At 48.5% G+C, this 24,512-nt stretch overlaps 3 protein-coding genes and 1 pseudogene across 3 annotated transcripts; 2 read left to right on the plus strand and 2 right to left on the minus strand.

Annotated features, from left to right (window-relative positions):
• Positions 1–618: 618 nt before the first annotated feature.
• On the minus strand, positions 619–1,563 carry LOC102446615 (olfactory receptor 4E1-like). The gene has a single exon (XM_089774326.1). It carries the CDS (start codon positions 1,561–1,563, stop codon positions 619–621), a length of 945 nt encoding a protein of 314 aa, XP_089630452.1.
• Positions 1,564–7,705: 6,142 nt separating this feature from the next.
• Positions 7,706–8,647, minus strand: LOC102456518 (olfactory receptor 4E1-like; annotated as a pseudogene).
• Positions 8,648–13,587: 4,940 nt separating this feature from the next.
• On the plus strand, positions 13,588–14,505 carry LOC102446143 (olfactory receptor 10D3-like). The gene has a single exon (XM_006129271.3). It carries the CDS (start codon positions 13,588–13,590, stop codon positions 14,503–14,505), a length of 918 nt encoding a protein of 305 aa, XP_006129333.2.
• Positions 14,506–21,798: 7,293 nt separating this feature from the next.
• Positions 21,799–22,716, plus strand: LOC102445913 (olfactory receptor 10D3-like). Its single transcript, XM_006129270.3, has one exon. The coding sequence runs from the start codon at positions 21,799–21,801 to the stop codon at positions 22,714–22,716; it is 918 nt and encodes a 305-aa protein (XP_006129332.2).
• The last annotated feature ends 1,796 nt before the right edge of the window (positions 22,717–24,512 follow it).

Raw genomic sequence — 24,512 nt, forward strand, 5'->3', positions numbered from 1 at the left:
GTACGTAGGTTCCTTGAAATCATCAAGAGTAATGTGCCCGAGTTCTTTAGGAAATTGCACTGAGCATGTATGTGCTTCCCTAGGCATCTAAACACCTTAGAAATATGGCACCTTCTAGCTGCAAAGTTCAGGACAAAAGACCTTTCCATTTCACTTAGAAATTGTCCATTAAAATATAGTGACATATTGGAGTCACCTGCCTTTCTACTGCCCCCAGGGAGAGGGAGGAAGGAAAAAGGCAAATTAGAGTAGGAAAAGAAAACTAGAGCTCCCTATTTAAAAACTGAAAGTGAAAAAATAAACTTTTAAACATGGAAACAAAATTGAGGCTTTCATATTACTGAACATTTCCAATCAATCAGTCAATTGGAACTTTGAAAAAGCCCTGACAAAGCCCGATTTGGACATGTATTTTACAGAGTAAGTTCATGCCTGAAAATAATGTCAATTAGTCCCAGCTGAGTGGATGCAAAGCCCAGGTGATGAGTCTTGTAGAGAGATGAGAGCCAAGGACCAAGGAAAAACCATTGTCACTACCGACACATGCAGCCCCATTGGGGATAGTGCTGGGAATCTGGGAGCATCTCTGAGGACACATCCCTTCTGGAGCCCTGGGCTCTATTTCTCCTCGGCATCCACCTTTCTCCCCAGGAGCTTGCTGAGCGCCCTCTTCATGTCCTCATTCCTGAGGGAGTAGATGATGGGGTTGAGCAAGGGGGTGATGGCCGTGAAGAACACCGACACCACCTTGTCCTCGGGGAAGCTGATGGAAGGGCGGGAGTAGGTGAAGATGCAGTGACCCAGAAAGAGCGTCACCACGGTCAGGTGGGCGACACAGGTGGAAAGGGCTTTGTGCCGCCTCTCAGAGAAGCGGTTCCTCAAGGAGACCAGAATGACACCATAGGAACCCACCAGCACCACGAAGCAGATCACGGAGATGAGCCCCGAGTTGGCGATGATGAGTGCTTCGATGATGTAGGTGTCGGTGCAGGCCAGCCTGATGACCGGTGGCACGTCGCAGAAAAAGTTGTCTATCTCCCGGGACCCACAGTAGGGCAGATTGATTGTCATGCCGGTTAGAGCTATGGAGTGCACGGTCCCACCCAGCCACACAACACCAGTCAGCAGCAAGCAGACCTTGTGGTTCATGATGGTGAGGTAGTGCATAGGGTTGCAGATGGCCACGTAGCGGTCATAGGCCATGATGGTGAGGAGGAAGATCTCTGTGCAGGTGAAAAGGTGGAGGAAGAACATCTGTACCACACAACCCCCAAAGGTAATGATCTTCACTGTGATGAGGAAGTCAAACAGCATCTTGGGCACAGTGACCGAGGCATGGCACACGTCAATGAAGGAGAGGTTGGAGAGGAAGAAGTACATGGGTGTGTGAAGGCGCCGATCGTGGACAACGGTGATTATAATAAGGATGTTCCCAGCCAAGGTCAGCAGGTAGATGGGCAGGAAGACTGCAAAGAGGATCAGTTGTGTCTGTGGGTTGGAGGAGAGTCCCAGAAGGATGAACTCAGTCGCCATGGTGTGATTTGGGGTGACCGTCTCTCCCATATTTCTTCCTGGAAGGGAGAGAAAATGATTCTAGGAATTGGGTAGGACCCAATGAAATAGTTTGAGCCTCCCCCTTCAGTGAGACTGCCTGTCTACTGTTGAAGAAGACAACTGATAAATGAGCCATGTGTATTTAGAAATTTAGCTAAATTTCTTTAAGCTAACAAACAAAACCAAAAAGCCAAAATGAAACAAAGCCAAAAATTCATGTTGGATTGAACCAAATGCTTAGTTCATCCTGAAATGAAATGGTTTTGTTTCAATGGGGAAAACTTGGAAAAAATCCATTTTAGGTCAATCCAGCATGGAAGTATATTAGATTTTTCCATTTGGTCAAGAAAGGGAGAGAGAAGTTATTCAGTCTCTGCAAATAGAGAGCAGAGATGAAACCATTCGTTAGCCAGGTCTTCACGGCTGCTACGGCTAGAGTAGCCCCTGGCGGACCCTTAGTGCCAGGCAGTGCTGAGATACTGGGAAAGGTAGTGCCTGCCGTGAAAAGGTCTAAATAAGCAACTGATGGTAGTGGTGGGAAACGGAGGCACAGCGAAGGGAAGTGGCTTGCACAAGTTCAGTAGCAGAATCAGGAACAGAATCCAAATTTTCTGAGTCCCAAACAATAGAGCCTTGTTACTTTCCCATCTCTCTTCCCCTTGTAACAGCCCAGCACTCATTTCTCTTGTTCCGTCACCTCAAGCACACTGGGCCAAATCCTCAAACGATGCAAACAAGTGTTGCTCCTGCCTGCCTGCCTGCTATTTCTCCCCTCCACAGTCTCTATCTATCAATCCCATCCCCACAAGAGCGGATCACTTTGGGGGAGATTTTTCAAAGGCACGCAAATCCTGTTGGGTGGACATTAGTGGGTGTCTGCATTTTTGGCACCTTAGTACACCTGATCCCATGTCCACTGCTTTTGAAAGTCTGCCCTTTATAGAATATCATGGCTCCTATAACTGCTTTCAAGTACCTAAAGGGGTATTATAAGGAGGAGGGAGAAAAGTTGTTCTGCTTGACCTCTGAGGATAGGACAAGAAGCAATGAGCTTAAATTGAACCAGGGAGGTTTAGCTTGGACATTAGGAAAAACTTTCTACCTGTCAGGGTGGTTAAACGCTGGAATAAATAGCCAAGGGCAGTTGTGGAATTGCCATCGCTGGAGATATTTTAGAGTAGGTTACAGACACACCTGTCAGAGATTATCTAGATGGTGCTTGGTTCTGCCATGAGGGTAGAGGATTGGACTTGATGACCTTCCCATTCTATGATTCTTTATTTTAGTAGAAGTCACAGGAATGGGAAGGAGAGGGGTCTCTATCCATGGTGCTGAACTGGGAATGGGCTATTTGCATCTCTATGTGACGGAGGTTTAGGCACTTCAGAAAACAAATAGATGCCTATTGAGCTCTTCAAACCACATAAGCACCTTATACCTAACATTGGATATTTCCAAACGTCATTCCATTTAGCTTTTCAATCATTTTTACATATTCATTTTTAAATTGAAATGCAGTGTTTCAGTTGTGTCAAAACAAAATATTTGGTTTTGCCCGAAATGAATTTCTTTTCACTTTTTGAGTTCCTGAAAATTTTGTTTTGTATGATTTTTTTTTTAATTTGGAAAATTTGCAACTAAGCAAAAAATCTCTTATTCACCCACCATTAAATAAGGCATGCCTTCTCATTAGGTGTGGGAGGATTGGATTTTTACTGATAATTGTTGGCCAATATCTATTTGACCACATACACAAACAAATGAAAAATATTTTTATTGATAATAATTGAAAAGTACAGGCTAGGCAAAATAAGAACAATAATAGAATCTTAGAATACTAGGACTGGAAGGGACGATGAGAGGTCAGTGAGTCCAGGCCCCTGCCCTCATGGCAGGACCAAGTACTGTCTAGACCATCCCTGATAGACATTTATCTCACCTACTCTTAAATATCTCCAGAGATGGGGATTCTACAACCTCCCTGGGCAATTTATTCCGGTGTTTAACTACCCTGACAGTTAGGAACTTTTTCCTAATGTCCAACCTAAACCTCCCTTGCTGCAGTTCAAGCCCATTGCTTCTTGTTCTATCCTCAGAGGCCAAGATGAACAAGATTCCTCCTTCCTCCTTATTACACCCTTTTAGATACCTGAAAACGGCTATCATGTCCCCCCCTCAATCTTCTCTTTTTCAGACTAAACAAACCCAGTTCTTTCAGCCTTCCTTCATATGTCATGTTCTCTAGACCTTTAATCATTCTTGATGCTCTTCTCTGGACCTTCTCGAATTTCTCCACATCCTTCTTGAAATGCGGTGCCCAGAACTGGACACAATACTCCAACTGAGGCCTAACCAGTGCAGAGTAGAGCAGAAGAATGACTTCTTGTGTCTTGTTCACAACACACCTGTTAATGCATCCCAGAATCATGTTTGCTTTTTTTGCAACAGCATCACATTGTTGACTCATATTTAGCTTGTGGTCCACTATGATCCCTAGATCCCTTTCTGCCATATTCCTTCCTAGATAGTTGCTTCCCATTCTGTATGTGTGAACTTGGTATTGTCTGCAAACTTAATAAGCGTACTTTCTATACCAATATCTAAATCGTTGATGAAGATATTGAACATAGCTGGTCCCAAAACAGACAATGATGCTTGAGATCTTCTTAGCATTTCATTTAAGCATATTTCCTTTGTATACTTTGACTTCTGATGTTGACAGTGTATTTGAACAGTTATAACAAATTAACTTTTTAAATCTTGATTTCTCCTTTGACTGAATTATAGCCTGCCCCCCGGGTTGCCTAAGCCCTCCATAATGTCTAGTAACTTCTGAACAGTAAACTGATCAAAGTTGAAAAAATGCCTAAATCCCACACTTTCAGTTGGAAATAGTCTTGCTTTTATCAGGAGGTTGGATTCAATGACCTCCCAAGGTCTCTTCTCACCCTATGGATTGTATGTGCAACTGTGAGAGTTTAAATTAATAAAAAAAGTAAAAATGCTTTAAATAAATTGCAATATTGTCTATCAGAATTATTTAACTCTTCACAAATGTTGGCAAGCCGACTTGTAGTAAATGACCTCAGTGGGGCATTTAATCTAGCCACTTCCTCTTGTTTTTAAAAGAATGTTCTTGCGCTCAGAATCTTTGGGCAGCTGCTGTATATTAGTGTTACTCCTTGAGAGTCAATGGGGCTCGGCAGGTGCAAACCAACACAGAATCTGGTCCAAAATGTTCACCATTTTTTTGAAAAAGGCCGAGAATGTGAATCAAAGGACAGCAGTTTATTTTTTATCTACGCAGTCGCTAGTTTGAAAGGGGCAGAGCACCAACTGGCACCAATAGTCCACAGTGCCAATGGGGCACCTGGCATTGGCCACTGTTGGCAGACAGGACTCAGGGCTGGATGGACCTTTGGTCTGACCCAGCCTGGCCATTCTGATAGAGTCGGTGGACAAATTCCCAGCTAAGGTCAATTGGCCACGGCACCGTTAAAGTCAATGCAGCCAGCTCAGCAACGGGTGTTAATGGGACACTACCCTGCGGGGTCCAATGCAGCTCAGTTTCTTTCCCAAGATGTTTGTCCTGAGAATCAGCACTAGAGAGTTTGAGCCACAGCTGCATCGCTGCACGTTTTCACACAGGTGTAATTCTATTTAAGCAGCGGGCCTAATTCCCATTTACACCTGAGCCTGTTAGACACAGCTGGAGCCCTGCACAAGGTTATAAATGGCACTTCCCCTTGTTACACATGACCCTACTGGAACCCTGCAGAGGGTCCTCGGTGCAGATAGGACAGATTTCAGGGCAATCCCACCGTGTAAAAGTGGAGCAATGCAGCTGTTAGCGAGGTTAAAAGTAGGAAGGTAGCAGGCCACTTCCTCAGCTGCTGTGAATCTAATATGGTATGAAACAGGAGTAGCTGGCAGCAAATGCCCCCAGTGAGCGCCTCCCGAGTAATAAAGACTGACTTACGGGGAGATCAGAGCTCTTGGTAAATGCCTTGTCTGGTTCAGCGTTGCCACCAATTCTGAGCTCTATTGTTCTTCTCCAAATATATAACCTCTTCTGTCAGCCTCAGCACAGCCTGCCCTGGGGTCCTGGGCTGGGGACTACGGGATCTGCGATGTGCAACAGGGGCACCGAGGGACTCATTAGATGTCCAGGTTCTTCCAGACACTCTCCCAGACTCACAGCGTGTCAGGCTCTCCTGCACCTGGTGGCTGGCTGGAGGACAGGGGGGAGGTGGGAGGGGGGCCGGTCTGTTGTTTGGTGGTTTTGTTTGTCTTCCGCCGCAGCCCATCTCGGGGTGCTGCTGGGCCCTGCCCTCTGGGGAAGAAATGGGTTAGAGGGGCAGACAGGCCAATACGTACTGGGAATGGAAGGCTTGCGAGGGAGAACGTGTCTTTCCAGGCCCAAGGGAGAGCTCAGTGTGAGCTGAAAAGCAAGACTCTTTCGCCCACATACAATGGCCCAATAAAGGACCTTACGTCATCCGCCTTGTGCCTGTAATATTGTGGGTTGCACATGGTCAGAACAGCACTAAAAACAGGAGAGAGTTTGTATGGGTATGGATAGATAGAGAAGCACATCAGGGTGACCACACCGGGTCAGACCAAAGGTCTGTCTAGCCCAGTCCTGTCTTCTGGCAGTGGCCATTCCAAATGCCCCAGAGGGAGTGAACAGAGCAGGGAATCATCACCTGATCCCTCCCCTGTCGCCCATTCCCAGCGTCTGACAAACAGAGACTAGAGACACCAACCCTGCCCATCCTGGCGAACAGCCATCGATGAACCCATCCTCCATGAATTCATCTACTTCTTTTTTGACCCATTTTAAAGTCCTGGTCTTCACAACATCCTCTGGCAAGGAGTCCTGCAGGTTAAATGTGCGCTGAGTGAAGAAAAACTTCCTTTTGTTTGTTTTAAACCTGCTGCCTATTCATTTCATTTGGTGACCTCCTAGTCCTTATATTATGAGAATAATAACTTTTCTTTATTTCCTTTCTTCACAGCAGTAATGGTTTCTTAGACCTCGATTATATCCCTCCTGCATTTCTTCTTTTCTAAGGTGAAACGTCCCAGTATTACTTATCTCTGTTCATATGGCAGCCATTCCAAACCCCTGGTCATTTTTGTTGCCCTTTTCTGAGCCTTTCTAATGCCAATATATGGCAGATACGGTGTACAGTGGTGGGTAGATAGATAGAAGGGAGTGTATGGGGATAGTCAGTAAGATAGAGTGTGTGTGTGTGGATAGATGGATGGAGGGGTTGTATGGGGATAGAGAGATTTATACATAGTTAGCTAGATAAGGTGTATAGGGATAGCTAGCTCAATAGAGGGGCTGTACGAGGGTACATAGATCTATTCATCAGGCATACAGAGATGGACATATTCCTCTATGCAGGCTGTTCCAGCATGCGCTGCCTCTAAAGAAGATTTTCTGCCTGTGCAGGAACATGTCCAGCCCCTGTGTGGCCTGTATTTGTAAGGGAGTTTAGGCATTGAAAGCGATAGAGAGGTAAGTGGGTTCCTTGAAATCATCAAGAGTAATGTGCCTGAGTTCTTTAGGAAATTGCACTGAGCATGTATGTGCTTCCCTAGGCATCTAAACACCTTAGAAATATGGCACCTTCTAGCTGCAAAGTTCAGGACAAAAGACCTTTCCATTTCACTTAGAAATTGTCCATTAAAATAGGGTATAGTGACATATTGGAGTCACCTGCCTTTCTACTGCCCCCAGGGAGAGGGAGGAAGGAAAAAGGCAAATCAGAGTAGGAAAAGAAAACTAGAGCTCCCTATTTAAAAACTGAAATTGAAAAAAATAAACTTTTAAACATGGAAACAAAATTGAGGCTTTCATATTACTGAACATTTCCAATCAATCAGTCAATTGGAACTTTGAAAAAGCCCTGACAAAGCCCAATTTGGACACGTATTTTACAGAATAAGTTCATGCCTGAAAATAATGTCAATTAGTCCCAGCTGAGTGGATGCAAAGCCCAGGTGATGAGTCTTATAGAGAGATGAGAGCCAAGGACCAAGGAAAAACCATTGTCACTACCGACACATGCAGCCCCATTGGGGATAGTGCTGGGAATCTGGGAGCATCTCTGAGGACACATCTCTTCTTGAACTCTGGGCTCTATTTCTCCTCGGCATCCACCTGTCTCCCCAGGAGATTACTGAGTGCCCGCTTCATGTTCTCGTTCCTGAGGGAGTAGATGATGGGGTTGAGCAAGGGGGTGATGGCCGTGAAGAACACTGACACCACCTTGTCCTCGGGGAAGCTGATGGAAGGGTGGGAGTAGGTGAAGATGCAGTGACCCAGAAAGAGCGTCACCACGATCAGGTGGGTGATGCAGGTGGAAAGGGGTTTGCACCGCCTCTCGGAGAAGCGGTTTTGCCAGGAGACCAGAATGCTGTAGGAACCTACCGGCACCACGAAGCAGATCATGGAGATGAGCCCCGAGTTGGTGATGATGAGTGCTTCGATGATGTAGGTGTCGGTGCAGGCCAGCCTGATGACCGGCGGCAAGTTGCAGAAGAAATTGTCTATCTCCTGGGACCCACAGTAGGGTAGATTGATGGTCATGCAGGTCAGAGCTATGGAGTGCATGGTCCTGCCCAGCCATCCGGCACCGGCCAGCAGCAAGCAGACCTTGTGGTTCATGATGGTGAGGTAGTGCATAGGGTTGCAGATGGTCAGATAGCGGTCATAGGCCATGATGGTGAGGACGAAGACCTCTACGCAGGTAAAAGGGTGGAGGAAGATCATCTGTACCAAGCAAACCCCAAAGGTAATGATCTTCTTTATGGAGAGGAAGTCAAACAGTATCTTGGGTGCAGTGACCAAGGCATGGCACACGTCAATGAAGGAGAGGTTGGTGAGGAAGAAGTATATGGGCGTGTGAAGGTGCCGATCATGGACAACCGTGACTGTAATAAGGATGTTCCCAGCCAAGGTCAGCAGGTAGATGGGTAGGAAGACCGCGAAGAGGATCAGTTGTGTCTATAAGTTGGAGGAGAGTCCCAGAAGGATGAACTTAGTCACCGTGGAGTGATTCGGGGTGACCATCTCTCTCATTTTTGTTCCTAGAAGGGAGAGAAAATAATTCTAGGAATTACGTAGGATCCCCATTAAGTAGTTTCATATCCCTCCTCCAGTGAGACTGCCTGTCTACTGTTAAAGAAGACATCTGATAAAGGAGGCATGTGTATATGTAACTAGCTTGTGATGGTTAAATAACTATGATTATTTGCTACCTAATGATGTTTCAATGGTGTCTTCATATTCAGAATATAGAGATGGGTGATCATTTTTGGAGGAATATTTTATTCACAGAAACATACAGGTAAGGTATACAGACTCTATTCATAAATCAGGGTCAAATTCAGTGAATAGTTTCCAATTTTTAAAAAAGACCAAAGAATTAGAAAAATCAAAATGTTTGATTTTAACATTTTTGAAGCAGATGTCTTCTGTTTCAGAATGATGTTTTTTTAGAAATTTAGCTAAATTTATTTTATGTCAATAAACAAAACCAAAGAGATAATCCCCAAATGAAACAAAGCCAAAAATTCATGTTGGGTTGAACAAAATGTGTAGTTCATCCTGAAATGAAATTAAATGGTTTTGTTGCAGTGGGAAAAACTTGGAAAAAATCCATTCTAGGACAATCCAACATGAAAGTATATTAGATTTTTCCATTGGTCACCAAAGGAAGAGAGATGTTATTCACTCTTTGCGAAAAGGAAGCAAACATGACTCCCTTCTCTTGCTGGGGCATCATGACTGTTACAGCTGTCATAACTTCTGGAGGACCTTTAGTGCATTGGAGAGACACATGAGAAGGGGTAGTGCCTGCCATGAAAAACACTCACAATCTAAAGAAGCAAATGGAGCTATTGGTAGGAAACTGAGGCACAGAGAAGTACTTGCCCAAGATCAGTGGCAGAATCAAGAACAGAATCCAGATTTTCTGAGTCCCAAACAATAGAGTCTTGTTGCTTTCCCATTTCTCTTCCACTCTTAACAGCCCAGCACTCATTTCCCTTGTTCCGTCACCTCAAATACACTGGGCCAAATCCTCAAATGATGCAAAGAAGTGTTGCTCCTATCCTAGAGCTACCTGCCTGCCTGCTACTTCTCCCCTCCACAGTCTCTATCTAGAGATCCCATCCCCACAAGAGCTGATCACTTTGGGGGAGATTTTTCAAAGGCACGCAAATCCTGTTGGACATCACTGGATATAAGGCACTTGGGGGTGTGTTTGAATCTTAGTAGGAGCCTCTCTGCATTCTCAGAACCTTTGTAAACCTCATCCTTTGTCCACCGCTTTTGAAAGTCTGTGCTTTATGGAATATTGTGGTGCCTATAACAGTCATGATAGCAACTTTCAAGTACCTAAAAGGGTGTTAGAAGAAGGAGGGAGAAAAATTGTTCTCCTTGACCTCTGAGGATGGGACAAGAAGCAATGGGCTTAAATTTCATCAGGGAGGTTTAGGTTGGACATTAGGAAATATTTCCTAACTGTCAGGATGGTTATACACTGGAGTAAATTCTCTAGGGAGGTTGTGGAATTTCCATCACTAGAGGTTACAGAGACACCTGTCAGGGATGATCTAGATGGTGCTTGGTCCTGCTGTGAGAGCAGGGGACTGGACTTGATGACCTTTTGAGGTCCTTTTCCATTCTAGGATTTGATGATTCTATATTTTAGTAGAAGTTACAGGAATGGGAAGAAGATGGGACTCTGTCCATGGTGCTGAATGGGCTATTTGCATCTGTATGAGCCAGAACGCGATAGGGTTTAGGCACTTCAGGAGGCAAATAGGTGCCTATTGAGCTCTTCAAAACCACCTGTGCACCTTATACCTATCATTTCCAATGGGAGATCGGCACTAAGTGAAAAAAGGCCAAGGTCACTATCTTCCTCTTTAGACACATAAAAACTGTAAAAAATGTGGCCCAGGATTCTTAAGAACAACATTCTCATGAAACTGGTTTCTTAGGCTTTGTTTACATTGGCAATTAAGTGACAAAGCTTTAGTCATTCACTGGTGCTTAACCATCCCACACTCTGATGACAAAAGATAGTTATGCCTTACAAGTAATTTGTTTCAATACTCATTGCAAATGTAATTCTTTGTGGTCTCATTAAACCTATAATGAGCATTGTGTTACATAGGCTGTAAACAAGGATTTTTCCTAAGGTTTTCAACCTAGTAAATTAAAATGCGAGGATTCATTCCCATCCCTCAATCTATACAAAATACTACCAAGAGGCTGCTCTGCCTAACACACTACAGACTAATACAACTGCATGGGGGTGAACTTTTGGGCTGAATTGATATTGGTGAAGAATGCAAATTTGAGGACATGAAAAGATTTTGTGGAAGTGTGCTGATTTTGCCAAATTTTTCATTAAAGATGCTGTGAAAAAAATGGAAATGATGCTTCTTTCTGAAAATCTTCACTTTTCAACCATTTTTACATATTTTTTTGAAAATGGAAATGCAATGTTTCTATTGTGTCAAAACAAAATGTTTGGTTTAGCCCCAAATAAATGTCTTTTCTTTTTTTTGAGGTGGAATGTGTATTCAGCTGCTTGAAAGGGAGGTTCCACTGCTTTCTCACACGGCTGGACATGGGCGGGTCCCTGGGCCATGCGCTCATATAGGTCTGTTTTCCTGCAGTGTGACTGCAGGGCCTGCAGGGTTTCCTCCTGAGATCAGAGCTCCAGGAGATTTTTTTATTTCAGGCCCTGTCCAGGCTGGTGCCCACCTTTTGGAGCCCCTGGGTGGGCCCTCTTTTTTCAAAAAAAGCCTGCACTCTAGACACACCCTTAATGGTTGGGTGATCGAAGACCTGTGAATAGTTTTTGTTTTTCCTGTAAGAACAACCTGTGGTTGGCCCTACAAAGACATGGAATCAGGGTACCTAATGCTAGAACCCATTTTATATCTGGTACTTTTCCACTCAGGATGAGAAATGTTGAGCTGAGCACAAAAAATATCTGCCTTGGATAAAAGGGATAGAAAAGTGGGAAACCAAACAATTGGGGGATTGGCAAGACAGCCAAGATACCTGCAGGAAACATGTAAGACTGAAGAAGGGGCAGGATTGGCCCCAAGCTAGGAGCCTACCCAACTTGTAAAAAGATAATTAAACAACTGTCAGGATAAAAATTTTCATTTAACAAGTTTCTTATTCAAATAGGATTAACTAGCCCATTTGTTTATTTTGTCTTAATAATTTACTTTGATCAGTCATCACTTGCAAGAACTTAAATCTCATTTTTATACTTAATAAAACACTTGTATTCAATATCAAGCCAAGTGTAAATGATTGCTACCTGAGGGGATCAACCAGTGTGCATAGCTCTCTTTTGCTGACAAGTTTCACTGTGAAAAACTTGTGTATGGAGTGAGATGGATTGATTTGGAGTGCTGGTCCCTGTGAAGGCTGTGTTCCTGGGCTGTGTCCAAGGCCCCAAACTCAGCTGGTTCAAGGTCTATGTTGCTCTGCTGGGGGGATATTATCAGAACATTGTGGCAAGTCTGGGGTAGACCTGAAATTCTGGCACAGCAGGACAGTGTCGTTGGAGTGCCCCAGGAGAGAGGTTGGTGGGACCTTTACCACAAGCAGTGACAAGTCCAAGGAGCCCCCTCTGAAACAACCATGACAGCTACCTCCTGCCACGTTTCTCACACCTTCTTCTAACACAGGTGGCCCTTTGTCCCAAGCCACTAACTGGAAAACAGCTGAGGCAAAGGGCTAGTTAATTGCTCCCTCTGCTGAAGTCTGAGACAGGGGGAGGGAGCTGCCTAAGGGCTCAGCTCCCAAAGGCCGGGCTCAAGAGCATCATAAATGTTCCTGCAGCCTGAGCTCATGAACACTTCTGGGGTCCCCACAATGACTGGGTCAGTGTTGCACAGTCCCTACACAGGTCAGGTGTGCCAGTGAGAGAGACTCTCTACACATCCCCATGGCAGGAACCGTGCTCAGAGCTCAGGCGGATTGGGCTGAGGGGCTGATTGCAGGTGGAGCAGAGGGGAGAAAGAGCTAAAGGCTCCCACCGCCCGGTGACTGTGTGACTCTGCACTGAGGCACAAAACGTAAGCTATTGGCGTGTCCTCCTTGTCCATTTCTGCCTTCATTCTGTTTCGGGACAGTTTCTTTCTCTCCTTCTCTCTCTCCGGTCTCTCTACCTGGCCACCAGCTGGGGCAGCCCAGAGCTCAGACCTGGTACAGAACCTCTCAGTCTCACATGAACTGGTCTGTTCTGGCTTGGGTCAAACCAATCACCAGATTCCATGTGCGCATGGAACTTCCCCCAGGCCAGATCTGCAGCGACCTTTGGGGTGTTTTCAGCTTCTGCTGGGATAGTCCATGTATCTCACTCTGTCCGTTCCCAGCCTTGAGTGCTGATGGCTCTTGATCTATCCGGCTTTCTGCTTGAGGGCAATAAAGTTGAGTTGTTTGAGTACTGAAGTGCTTTGGTATAAGTCAAATCGCCAAGCTCGGGGTAAGGCGTATGTGTCAGGTAGAATTTAATAGCCTGTTACGTACTAGATTAGTTCATAGAACTTTCCAGTCTCTGAACCTTTCTCTTTCTTTTCCATTCTATGTTCAGTTTTTCTTTATGTACACATACAGGAGAAATGACATTATCATGCTGAAACATTTTGGAGGTTTTCTTTCTGCCTTGTACACACATTGTGAAGGCCCCAAAGACTCAAGAAAGTGCACGTTCCAATTCATGACTATTTCCTCTCCTTCTGGCATCTTTCTTTTCCTCCCTGATGATGATGCGATGATGGCAGAGGTGTAAGAAATAATCAGAAGGGAGCAGAATCACACAGACTCCACCAAATATAAGTGGTGACTCTCCACTCGCTTTCACCAATCTTAGGCTGGTGAAGATTTGTCTTTTGAGATTAAGGCTGGTGGGGTGCATAGTTTATTAAACTTTCTAATCTAGTTCCATTATCTCTGTGCCACCAGGAATAACTCAATTCCACATGGAAATGGAGAATCGCACTGTGGTGTCAGAATTCATCCTCTTAGGCATCCCCAACACCGAAGGCCTTGAGAACATCCTCTTCATCTGCTTCTCAGTCTTCTTACTCTGCTCCCTGCTGAGCAACCTGCTCATCTTAGCAGCTGTCCTCGTTGACTCTCACCTGCACACCCCCATGTACTTCTTCCTCTGCAACCTCGCCGTCATAGATCTCGGATGCTCTTCCACCACCACACCAAAATTGCTGGCCGACCTCTTGGCCAATAGTAGAGCCATCTCGCTGGGTGGGTGCATGGCCCAGCTCTTCTTCTGGCACTTCCTGGGCATCACTGAATGCCTAATCTACACAGTCATGGCCTACGACCGGTACGTGGCCATCTGCCACCCACTGCGCTACCTGCTCATCATGAACCGCAGAGTTTGTGCACTCTTGGCCATCAGCAGCTGGATCTGCGGCTCCTTCCATGCCACCATCCTCACCAGCCTGACCTTCACGCTGCCCTACTGCGGGTCCAATGTGATGGACTATTTCTTCTGTGACATCGTACCGGTGGCCAAGCTGGCCTGTGCAGACACATATGTGCTCAGGACCGTGACTTTCACCAACACTGTTGTGGTGCCCCTATTTTGCTTCTCCCTCATCCTCATGTCCTACGTAAGGATTGCGGCCTCTGTGGTGAAGATGCGCAGTGCTGAGCATGCTCAGAAAGCCTTCTCCACTTGCGCCTCCCACCTGACGGTGGTGTGCTTCTTCTTCGGGCCCTGTGCCCTCCTCTACACCCAGCCCTCCCTCAGCCCTATGGTGGCCACCCGCATTCAGATCTTTTGTGACGTGGTCACCCCAGTAATGAACCCGCTGGTCTACACGCTGAGGAATAAGGACGTGAAGGCTGCACTCAAGAAATTGAAAGGTGGCTAAACCCAGCCCAGCCAATGTGGGTAGCTGCACTAGAATGTCTTCCCTTTCTCCCGCAGCCTTGTGGGAATGAAACTATTGGGAGAAATGAGGAGAATTTAGAAAGCCAGAAAGGGCTTGTACCCACTCAACTCCCATGGGCTCTGGGAACTCAGTTCATGTGTTTGCCTTCAGGAAACTCACTCCATGTTCTCTGTGCAGAGCCATTTCTGGGACATGCTGAGCCTTAGGAATTCTCCACCCCCCTGTGCCTCAGGTGTGGGATCCAGGACAACTCCCCGCCTCTGCTCCTCTCCGCCTCATTTCACCTCTTAACGGAAGCCCCCTCACCCACACCCACCACCATGCCTGGAGCTGGAGCAACCCTGCTGGGCCCTGCTGCCCATCTCCCTGCTGCTGCAGTGAGTGCAGGGGACCCCGACTCTGCTGACAGTCTTAGGCAGGCCCCCAAGTTTATTTCCTGCACCATGCTGGGCCCCACATGTCCAGCCCATGGGATAGCTGAGGGGGCTGTCATGGAGCCCCCTCACCCCAAAGTGTGGGCTGTGGGGCACCCGTCCCGAATCGTCCTTTAGACAGGACGGCTGTGCCTCTGCTGGTGGAACGCCATTGAAATGGCCGGAGTCACATCACTGCTGGGGCTGATCCTTCCGTCATTCCCCTGCCTTGTCTCTGAGCCCTCACCCCTCTGTCAGTGCCTGTCTGGGACTGTGAATGCCAGACGGGATCCAGCGACACCTAACCCTAACCCACACCTGCCACAAAGACGACGCGAGAGCCCTCCTTGGCCCATCCCAGGCTCGCACTAGGTCTCTGGGCCCCGGCATTGCTGTGGGAATGCATGTCCTGTGGGTTCTCCCCCATGAGACTGACACCTTCCCAGAGCCAGGGCGCCCCAGGGAGCATCCTCTCTCTCCTCAGCACAGCCATAGCTCCTTGTTCTCACAGGCACAGGCAGACCGTGCACGCCAATGCACTGTGTTTGCGCTCCCTGATCCTGGGACCCAGAGCCGCACTAGTTCGAACTGGGGGGGTAGTGTAGACATACCCGGAGTGGCTGGGTGGGGCTATTCCAAGGTGGGCCAATGGGGAGAGTGGATGTCTTGGGGAGATGTGCAACGGGGGCAGAGGGCCCCATTAAATATCCAAGTTCTTCCAAACACTCTCCCAGACTCACAGTGTGTCAGGCTCTCCTGCCCCTGCTGGCTGGCTGGGAGCCAGGGAGCCAGAAGGGGGACCCGTCTGCTGCTTGGTGGTTTCATTTATCTTCCACAGTAGCTCATCTCAGGGTGCTGCTGGGCCCTCACCTCTGGGGCAGGGGGAAGAAATGAGTTAGAGGGGCAGACAGGCAGATGCATGCTGGGAATGGAAGCCTAGTGAGAGACGGATTGTCTTTCATTGCCCGAAGGAGAGCTCAGTATGAGCTCTAGAGCAAGTCTCTTTTGCCCACATACGGTGGCCCAATAAAAGACCTTAACTCACCCACATTGTGTCTGTAACATTGTGAGATTGACATGGCCACAACAGTACTAAAAACAGTGAAAATGGAGTGTGCTGTATGGGGATGGACAGATAAAGGGGGTGTTTATAGATAGATAGATAGATAGATAGATAGAGAGGGTGTGTGGGGATAGATAGATAGATAGATAGATAGATAGATAGATAGATAGATAGATAGATAGATGGGGTGTGTGGGGATAGATAGATAGATAGATAGATAGATAGATAGATAGATAGATAGATAGATAGATAGATAGAGAGGGTGTGTGGGGATAGATAGATAGATAGATAGAGGGGGTGTGTGGGGATAGATAGATAGATAGATAGATAGATAGATAGATAGATAGATAGATAGATAGAATGTGTGGGAATATATAGATAGATAGATAGATAGATAGATAGAATGTGTGGGAATATATAGATAGATAGAGGGGGTTTATGGGGATAGATGGGTGGCTAGATACATAGATAGATTGATAGGGGTATGTGTGTATGGGGCTCTATAGATAGAGAGGGTGGATGGGGATAGATAGATGGAGTGGATGGAGTTATGGGGATGGATGGATAGATAGATAGATGGGGTGTGTGGGGATAGACAGACAGACAGATGGGATGAATGGGAATAGATGGATCAATGGGGCATATGGGGATGGACAGACAGAGAGGGTCTGTATGTATCCACAGTGGCAGGGGAGCAGGGCCGGCCCAGCCTTGAGTGCTGGTTGTCTGTCTCATGGCACTCATTCCGCTCTTGGGGCAAACCACACCCCGGGGTATGCTGGGCAGGGCTTGTGCTGGAGGGGAGATCGGGGGAGTTCACGGCAGTGGGTGTTTGTGCAGCACCGAGCACATGGGGGTCCCACTCCGTGTCTAGGACTCCTGGGCACGGCTAGGGAGGAAAGAAGGCAAATGAAAGGGGGTGGGCAGACTCAGAGGGGGGCTGTGTAGGAACAGCTGCTGCTCCACATGGGCTGCATCAGCCACTACATGGCGGGCGAGGCGTGTCACTGGGGGATCTTGCCCACGGCTTCATTCTGGTTCTGAGCACTGGAAATTCCAAACCTGCCTAAGGGAGTGAGGCACCCATCTCCCATGGGCTTGGGGGCCTAAACCCCTCAGCACCTATGAAATGGCTCTGCGGAGCCAAGTCACCCATCGCTGACTAGAGTCAATGGGTCTGACCACAGCAGGGGCTACATGGCTCCTATCCCCCGCCCCACCGACACCCTTTCACGGCTGCAGCTGAGGCCAGCGTTTGCAAGGTCTGCAGGCACGGAGTGAAACGTACAAATGCCCTTAAAGCTCCTAACTCCCACTGACTGCAAAAAGCCCCTTTCAACACCCCAATGGTTCCCTGTAGGGGCCTAAATCTCTTTAACAATCTAGCCCGTAGTGACCAATGACCAGGTGGTTAAAGGTATTTAGGCACCTACAAGATACTGACTGGCACCTAGCAGGCTTTTTAGAAGTCTTGTGCACCTAATTCGTACCGATTCCAATGGGATTTAGGAACCTAGCTTGCACAGGGACTTTAGGAAATCCCTCCAGGTTCTTATCATCTCCCTTGGGCACCTCAATCCCTTGGCAAGTTTCATCCTGAGTGAGTTGCCCAAGGCTGTGAGGAGTCGGTGTCAGAGGAGGGAGCTGGCTCTTCTGAACGGGAGAGCAATGCCCAGTACTTCCCCCAGAGCTCTGTGGTACAGATTGGCGGGGTCCTGGTGCGGGCTCCAGGAGCTCGCTCTGCTGTCTGCTCTGAGCGGGTCGGGGGAGGAGGAAGGACGATGCGTAGGAGCCAACCGCCGGGGACAGCAGGGGTTTTAAGACTGAGCTCAACCCATTGCCTGACTCAGCTCCACGGGGCGGGGAAAGGGCGACATGTGCTTGCTGTGGCTGGCAGTGCTGCTGGGGCACGTGGCGCTCAGAGAGGGGGCAACCATTATGGCAGGGGGAGCTGGAGCACCCCAGAGATCCCGCTAGAGGGAGGGGGAACTGCCCAGTGCCCATGAGCTGGAGCAATGGGGCCGGAAGCTGGGCAAAGGCTGGAATGAAGAGAGGGAGGAGAGTGTGTAGCAGGGCCGGCCCTACCATGAGGTGAACTGAGGCGGCTGCCTCAGGTGCCAGACTGGGGGGGGAGGGCGTCACTAGGACCCAGAGTGTAGAAAATTGTGTTGGCTGCTGGTGCAGATGTAGGTAGCAGAGTGGTGCCATGAGAGGAGGAGAACAGGAAGGAGGCAGAATTGAGACCTTTAGGCCCAAGTGAGGGGATATGGGGGCGTCATTTGAGCTCCCCACTTCAGGTGCCAAAATGCTGTGGGCCGGCCCTGGTCTGTAGGGCTCTTTGCTGGAGGGAGAGAGGATCCGTGGGGGGCGCACGAGATCAATGGGCAAAGTGCTGCCCTGGGCAGAGCGAGCTGGGACACAGGAGACGGAGGCGCGGCTGAAATTCTGGAGATGCCAAAGGGAGCGAGGCTCCTAACTCCAACAGGACAACAGTGCCTAATTCCTTTAGACCCCACTGATACTCCCAGGCATACCTCGTCCTCTGCCTTTGTCCCTGTGTTACCAACTCAAACCACTAGAGGGAGCATGCTGCCTGAATAGAAATAACGCTTCAGTTACACATTCCCTGAGCAATGCAAGGTGTGAAATTCTCCTGCTACAGGGGCCAGCAATCTGCCACTGATGGGGGTCGGAAGTTACTTCCCCTGACAGCTGTCCATGCCATGGCTTTATGGAAATTGGCATGAATATGCACATGCATAACTCAAAGGTCTTTAGGCAAAATACATCATGTAATTAAAGCTACAACCTGCTGACTATCTCTAGCCTATTTTTGTGCCTATATCTGTCTTGCATGAGAGGTTAGAAATATTAAGTAGGAACCAGTTTTATTTGTCAGGTGTTCTGGTAAAAGCCATTAGTGATACTTTAGTAACTTAATGGCTGGGTGATCAAGTCAAGGACCTGTGAACGGTTTTGTTTTTCTTGTAACACTAAACTGTGGGGGTGCGTCTAGCCTGGCAAGATTTTGGGGAAAAGCGGCCGCTTTTGCGCAAAAACTTGCCAGCTGTCTCCACTGGCTGCTTGAATTTGCGCAAGAGCACTGACGTTCTAAGGTAAGAATTCAGGGCTTCTTGCGCAAATACTTTGACGCTCCCACTCAGGGATAAGCCCTCTTGCGCAAGAATACTTGCACAAGAGGGCCAGTGTAGACACGCACCTTAATTTTTTGCACAAGAAAGCCCGATGGCTAAAATGGCCATAGGAGCTTTCTTGCGCAAAAGCGCCTCTATACTGGGCATGGATGCTTTTGCGCACAAGCACTTTTTGCACAAAAGCATCTGTGCCAATCTAGACACTCTTTTGTGGAAATAATTTTAACGGAAAAACTTTTCCGTTAAAAGTATTTCTGCAAAATCATGCCAGTCTAGATGCAGCCTGGTTGTCCTTATAAAGGGAATGTCTAGACTGCAACGTTTTCCCAGAAGAAGGTATGCGAAATGCGCTCATCATTTTGTGTACCTTTTCCCACTTTTTTTTGGAAGAGGCTTTTCTGAAATTTGGCCCATCTATACCAATTTTGGAAAAAAAACCTTTTTCAGAAAATTCCTTCTCTCTCATGGAATGAGGAAGACAGGGCTTCCAAAAAAACCTCTGCTCTTCTGCAAAAAAAAAAATGCGGAAGAACAAATGCATTCCCTGGATGTACCCAAAGATATATCTCCCAGCCACCGATTGCTAGAACCCATTTTATATGTGGAACTTTTCTACTCCAGGTGAGAAAAATTTGAGCTGAGCACCAACAATGTCTGCCTTGGACAAAAGGGTTACAGAAGTGCAAAACCAAACAATAGGGGGAGTGGCGGGATGCCCAGGGTGCTTGCAGGAAACATGTGAGACTGAACAGGGGGCAGGATTGGCCCCAAGCTAGTAGCCTACCCAGCAATTAAACAGCTGATAGGGTAAGAATTTGCATGTAACCAGTTTCTTAGTAAAATAGGATTAACTGGACTTTTTGTTTATTTTGGTTCAATAACTAACTTTGTCACTTGCAATCACTTAAATCTCACTTTTTATACTTAATAAAACACTTGTGTTCATCATCAAGCCATGTGTAAATAATTGCTGCCTGAGGGGATCAACCCGTGTGCATCTCTCTCTTTTGGTGACAAGTTTCTCTATGTAAAAGTTGTATACAGAATGAGATGGATTGATTTGGTGGTTTGGTCCTTTTGATGGCTGTGTTCCTGTGTTGCTCTGCTGGGGGGTGGTAGCCCCAAGATTGCGTCATGTCTGGGGGAGACCCACGTTTCTGGCCCGGCAGGAGAGGGATGGTAGGGTGCCCAATCAGGGAGGTTCGTGGGACCTTTGGAGACCATCCCAAAGAGCGCCTGTGAACCAATCCATGACAGCTACCTCCTGACAGTTTTCTTACACCTTCTAATGCAGGTGGCCCTTTGTCCCAAGCCACTAACTGGAAAACAGCTGTGGCAAAGGGCTGGTTAATTGCTCCCTCTGCTGAAGTCTGAGACTGCGGGAGGGAGCTGCCTAAGGGCTCAGCTCCCAAAGGCCGGGCTCAAGAATAGCATAAATGTTCCTGCAGCCTGAGCTCATGAACACTTCTGGGGTCCCCATGGTGGCTGAGTCAGTCCCTGTGCAGGTCTGGCGTGTCAACTCCACCATTGAAAGGGACTCTTTCCCCATCCCCATGGCAGGAACGGTGCTCAGAGCTCAGGCAGTTTGGGCTGAGAGGTGCTGATTGTGTGTCTGCAGGTGGAGCAAACGGGGGAGAAAGAGCTAAAGGCTCCCATCGCCCGGTGACTGCGTGACTCTTCAGTGAGGCACAAAGCATAAGCTACTGGCGTGTCCTTCTTGTCCATTTCCGCCTTCACTCTGGCTCCGGGATGGTTTCTTTCTCCCCTTCTCTCTCTCCAATCTCTCTACCTGGCCGCCAATTGGGGCAGCCCGGCGGTCAAACCTGGTACAGAACCGCTCAGTCTCACATGAACTGGTCTGTTCTGGCTTGGGGGTGAAACCAGAATCCATGTGCGCACGGAACTTCCCCCAGGCCAGATCTGCAGCGACCTTTGGGGTGTTTTCAGCTTCTGCTGCAGCAGGCGGTTGGTCACCTGCTGGGATAGTCCGTGTCTCTCACTCTGTCAGTTCCCAGCCTTGAGAGCTAGTGGCTCCTTGATCTCTCCTGCTCTCTGCCTGAGGTCGCTGAAGATGAGCTGCCTGAGTACTGAAGTGCTTTGGTACAAGTGAAATCACCGGGCTCGCAGTGGAAGTGTGTGTGTGTGTGTGTGTGTGTAGCTGGTGGACTTGAACAGCCTGTGATGAACTTGACTAGTTCATAGACCACTCCAGAGACTAAACCTTTCTCTCTCTCCCCCATTCTATGCACAGTTTCTCTATATGTACATGTAGAGGAGAAATGTCATTATGTCACGCTGAAACATTTTGCAGGTTTTCTTTCTACCTTGTACACGCATTGTCAAGGCCCCAAGGAGTCAGGAAAGTGCATGTTCCAATACATGATAATTTCCTCAGCTCTTGGCATCTTTCTTTGGTTCCCCGATGATGATGTGATGATGGCAGAGGTGTAAGAAATGGACAGAAGGGAGCAGAATCATATGGAATCCACCAAATATAAGTGGTGACTCTCCACTCGCTTTCACCAATCTTAGGCTGGTGAAGATTTGCCTTTCGAGATTAAGGCTGGTGGGGTGCATAGTTTATTAAGCGATCTAATCTAGTTTCATTATTTCTGTGCCCCCAGGAATGACTCAATCTCACATGGAAATGGAGAATCGCACTGTGGTGTCAGAATTCATCCTCTCAGGCATCCCCAACACCGAAGGCCTTGAGAACATCCTCTTCATCTGCTTTTTAGTCTTCTTACTCTGCTCCTTGCTGAGTAACCTGCTCATTTTAGCAGCTGTCCTCGTGGACTCCCGCCTGCACACCCCCATGTACTTCTTCCTCTGCCACCTCGCCGTCATAGATCTTGGATGCTCTTCCACCACCACACCAAAATTGCTGGCCAGCCTCTTGGCCAACAATAGAGCAATCTCGCTGGGTGGGTGCATGGCCCAGCTCTTTTTCTGGCACTTTCTGGGTAGCAGCGAATGTCTAATCTACACGGTCATGGCCTACGACCGGTACGTGGCCATCTGCCACCCGCTGCGCTACCTGCTCATCATGAACCGCAGAGTGTGCGCCTTCCTGGCCGCCGGCAGTTGGATCTGCAGCTCATTCCACGCCACCATCCTCGCCAGCCTGACCTTCACGCTGCCCTACTGCGGGTCCAACGTGGTGGACTATTTCTTCTGCGACATCGTACCGGTGTCCAATCTGGCCTGTGCAGACACATCTGTGCTCAGGACCGTGACCTTCACCAACACTGGCTTGGTGCCCCTGTTTTGTTTCTCCCTTATCCTCGTGTCCTACGTCAGGATCACGGTCTCTGTAGTGAAGATGCGCAGTGCTGAGCATGCTCGGAAAGCCTTCTCCACTTGTGCTTCGCACATGACGGTGGTGTGCTTCTTCTTCGGGCCCTGCTTCCTCCTTGCCACCCAGCCCTCCCTGAGCCCCGTGGTGGCCACCCGCATTCAGATCTTTTGTGACGTGGTCACCCCGATAATGAATCCGCTGGTCTACACACTGAGGAATAAGGACGTCAAGGCGGCACTCAAGAAATTGAAAGGTGGCTAAGCCCAGCCCAGCCAATGTCGCTAGCTGCACTAGAATGTCTTCCCCTTCCCCCACAGCTTGTGGGAATGAAACTATTGGGAGAAATGGGGAGAATTTAAAAAGGGAGAAAGGGCTTGTACCTTCCCAACTCCCATTCATGTCTTTGCCTTTATAAAACTCACTCCATGTTCTCTGCCCAGGGCCATTCCTGGGACATTCTGGGCCTTAGGAATTCCCTGCCCTCTAGCACCTCAGGAGTGGGGTCCAGAGCAACTCCCTGTCTCTGCTCCACCCCGTCCCATATCACCCCTTACCGCAAGCTCCCTCCCCCACACCCTCCACCATGGCTGGACCTGGAGCAACCCCACAGACTCCCCTGCTGGGCCCCGCTGCCCATCTCCCTGTTGCCACGGTGAGTGCAGGGGACCCTGACTCTGCTGACTGTCCTAAGCAGCCCCCACAGATAATTTCCTGGGCCACGCTGGGCCCCACATGTCTGGGCCATGGGATAGCTGAGGGGGCTGCCATGGAGCCCCCCCAAAGTGCGGGGTGTGGGGTGGCCGTCCCGAATCGTCCTTTAGACAGGACGGCTGTGCCTCTGCTGGTGGAAGGCCATTGAAATGGCTGGAGGAACATTAGCGCTGGGGCTGATCCTTCCGTCATTCCCCTGCGTGATCTCTGAGCCCTCAGCCCTCTGTCAGCGCCTGTCTGGGACTGTGAACGCCAGACGGGATGCACCTGCCACAAAGACGATGCGAGAGCCCTCCTTGGCCCACCCCAGGCTCGCACTTGGTCTCTGGGCCCTGGCGTTGCCATGGGAATGCTCGTCCTGCGGGTTCTGACCCACCGGACTGACACCTTCATAGAGCCAGTGCGCCCCAGGGAGCATCCCCTCTCCCCTCAGCACAGCCACAGCTCCTTGTTCTCACAGGCACAGGCAGGCTGTGCACGCCAATATACAGTGTTTGCGCTCCCTGACCCAGAGCCGCACAGTGAGTGGCTGGGTGGGGCTATTCCAAGGTGGGCTGAGCGGGAGAGTGGATGTCTTGGGGCGATGTGCAACTGGGGCAGAGGGTGTCCAAGTTCTTTCAAACGCTCACAGCATGTCAGGCTCTCCTGCCCCTGCTGCCTGGCTGGGAGCTGGGGGAGCCAGAAGGGGGACCCGTCTGCTGTTTGGTGGTTTCATTTGTCTTCCTCAGTAGCCCATCTCAGGGTGCTGCTGGGCCCTGACCTCTGGGAATGGGGCGAGAAATGGGTTAGAGGGGCAGACAGGCAGATGCATGCTGGGAATGGAAGCCTAGTGAGAGAGGTCGTGTCTTTCAAGGCCCAAAGGAGAGCTCAGGGTATGTCTACACTACAAAGTTAATTCATAATTACAGGAATTATTTCAAATGAACTTTAATAGCATCTACACAGGCAAACTGGTATTTCGAATTTATTTTGAAATAGCAGAGCCCTTATTTCAAATTTGGTAAACCTCATTCCACAAGGAGTAACACCAAATTCAAAATAGCTATTTTGAATTAAGTGTTGTGTAGACACTCGATTTGAAATAGGGGGCCTCCAGCCCTTCCCAGGGAGCCCTGGTGGCCACTCTGGGCACAACCAGGAAAACTTACTCTCCTCTCCCCCAGCCCCAGAGCCATTAAAGGAGTAGACCCTGGCCACAGTGTCTGCACCAGCTCCAAGCCTGCCAGCCCAGAGACAGCAGTGGGCACCGGAGCCCTTGACCTAGGGGCCCTAAAACATGAGCGAGCAAGCCACTGGCAGCCAGCCCTCCACCTGACAGGGGCTGGAGCAGGCAGAAGCCTTCCTGG

The sequence above is a fragment of the Pelodiscus sinensis genome, chromosome 30, assembly GCF_052426305.1.
Source record: "Pelodiscus sinensis isolate ZL-2025 chromosome 30, ASM5242630v1, whole genome shotgun sequence".
Lineage (NCBI taxonomy): Eukaryota > Metazoa > Chordata > Testudines > Trionychidae > Pelodiscus > Pelodiscus sinensis.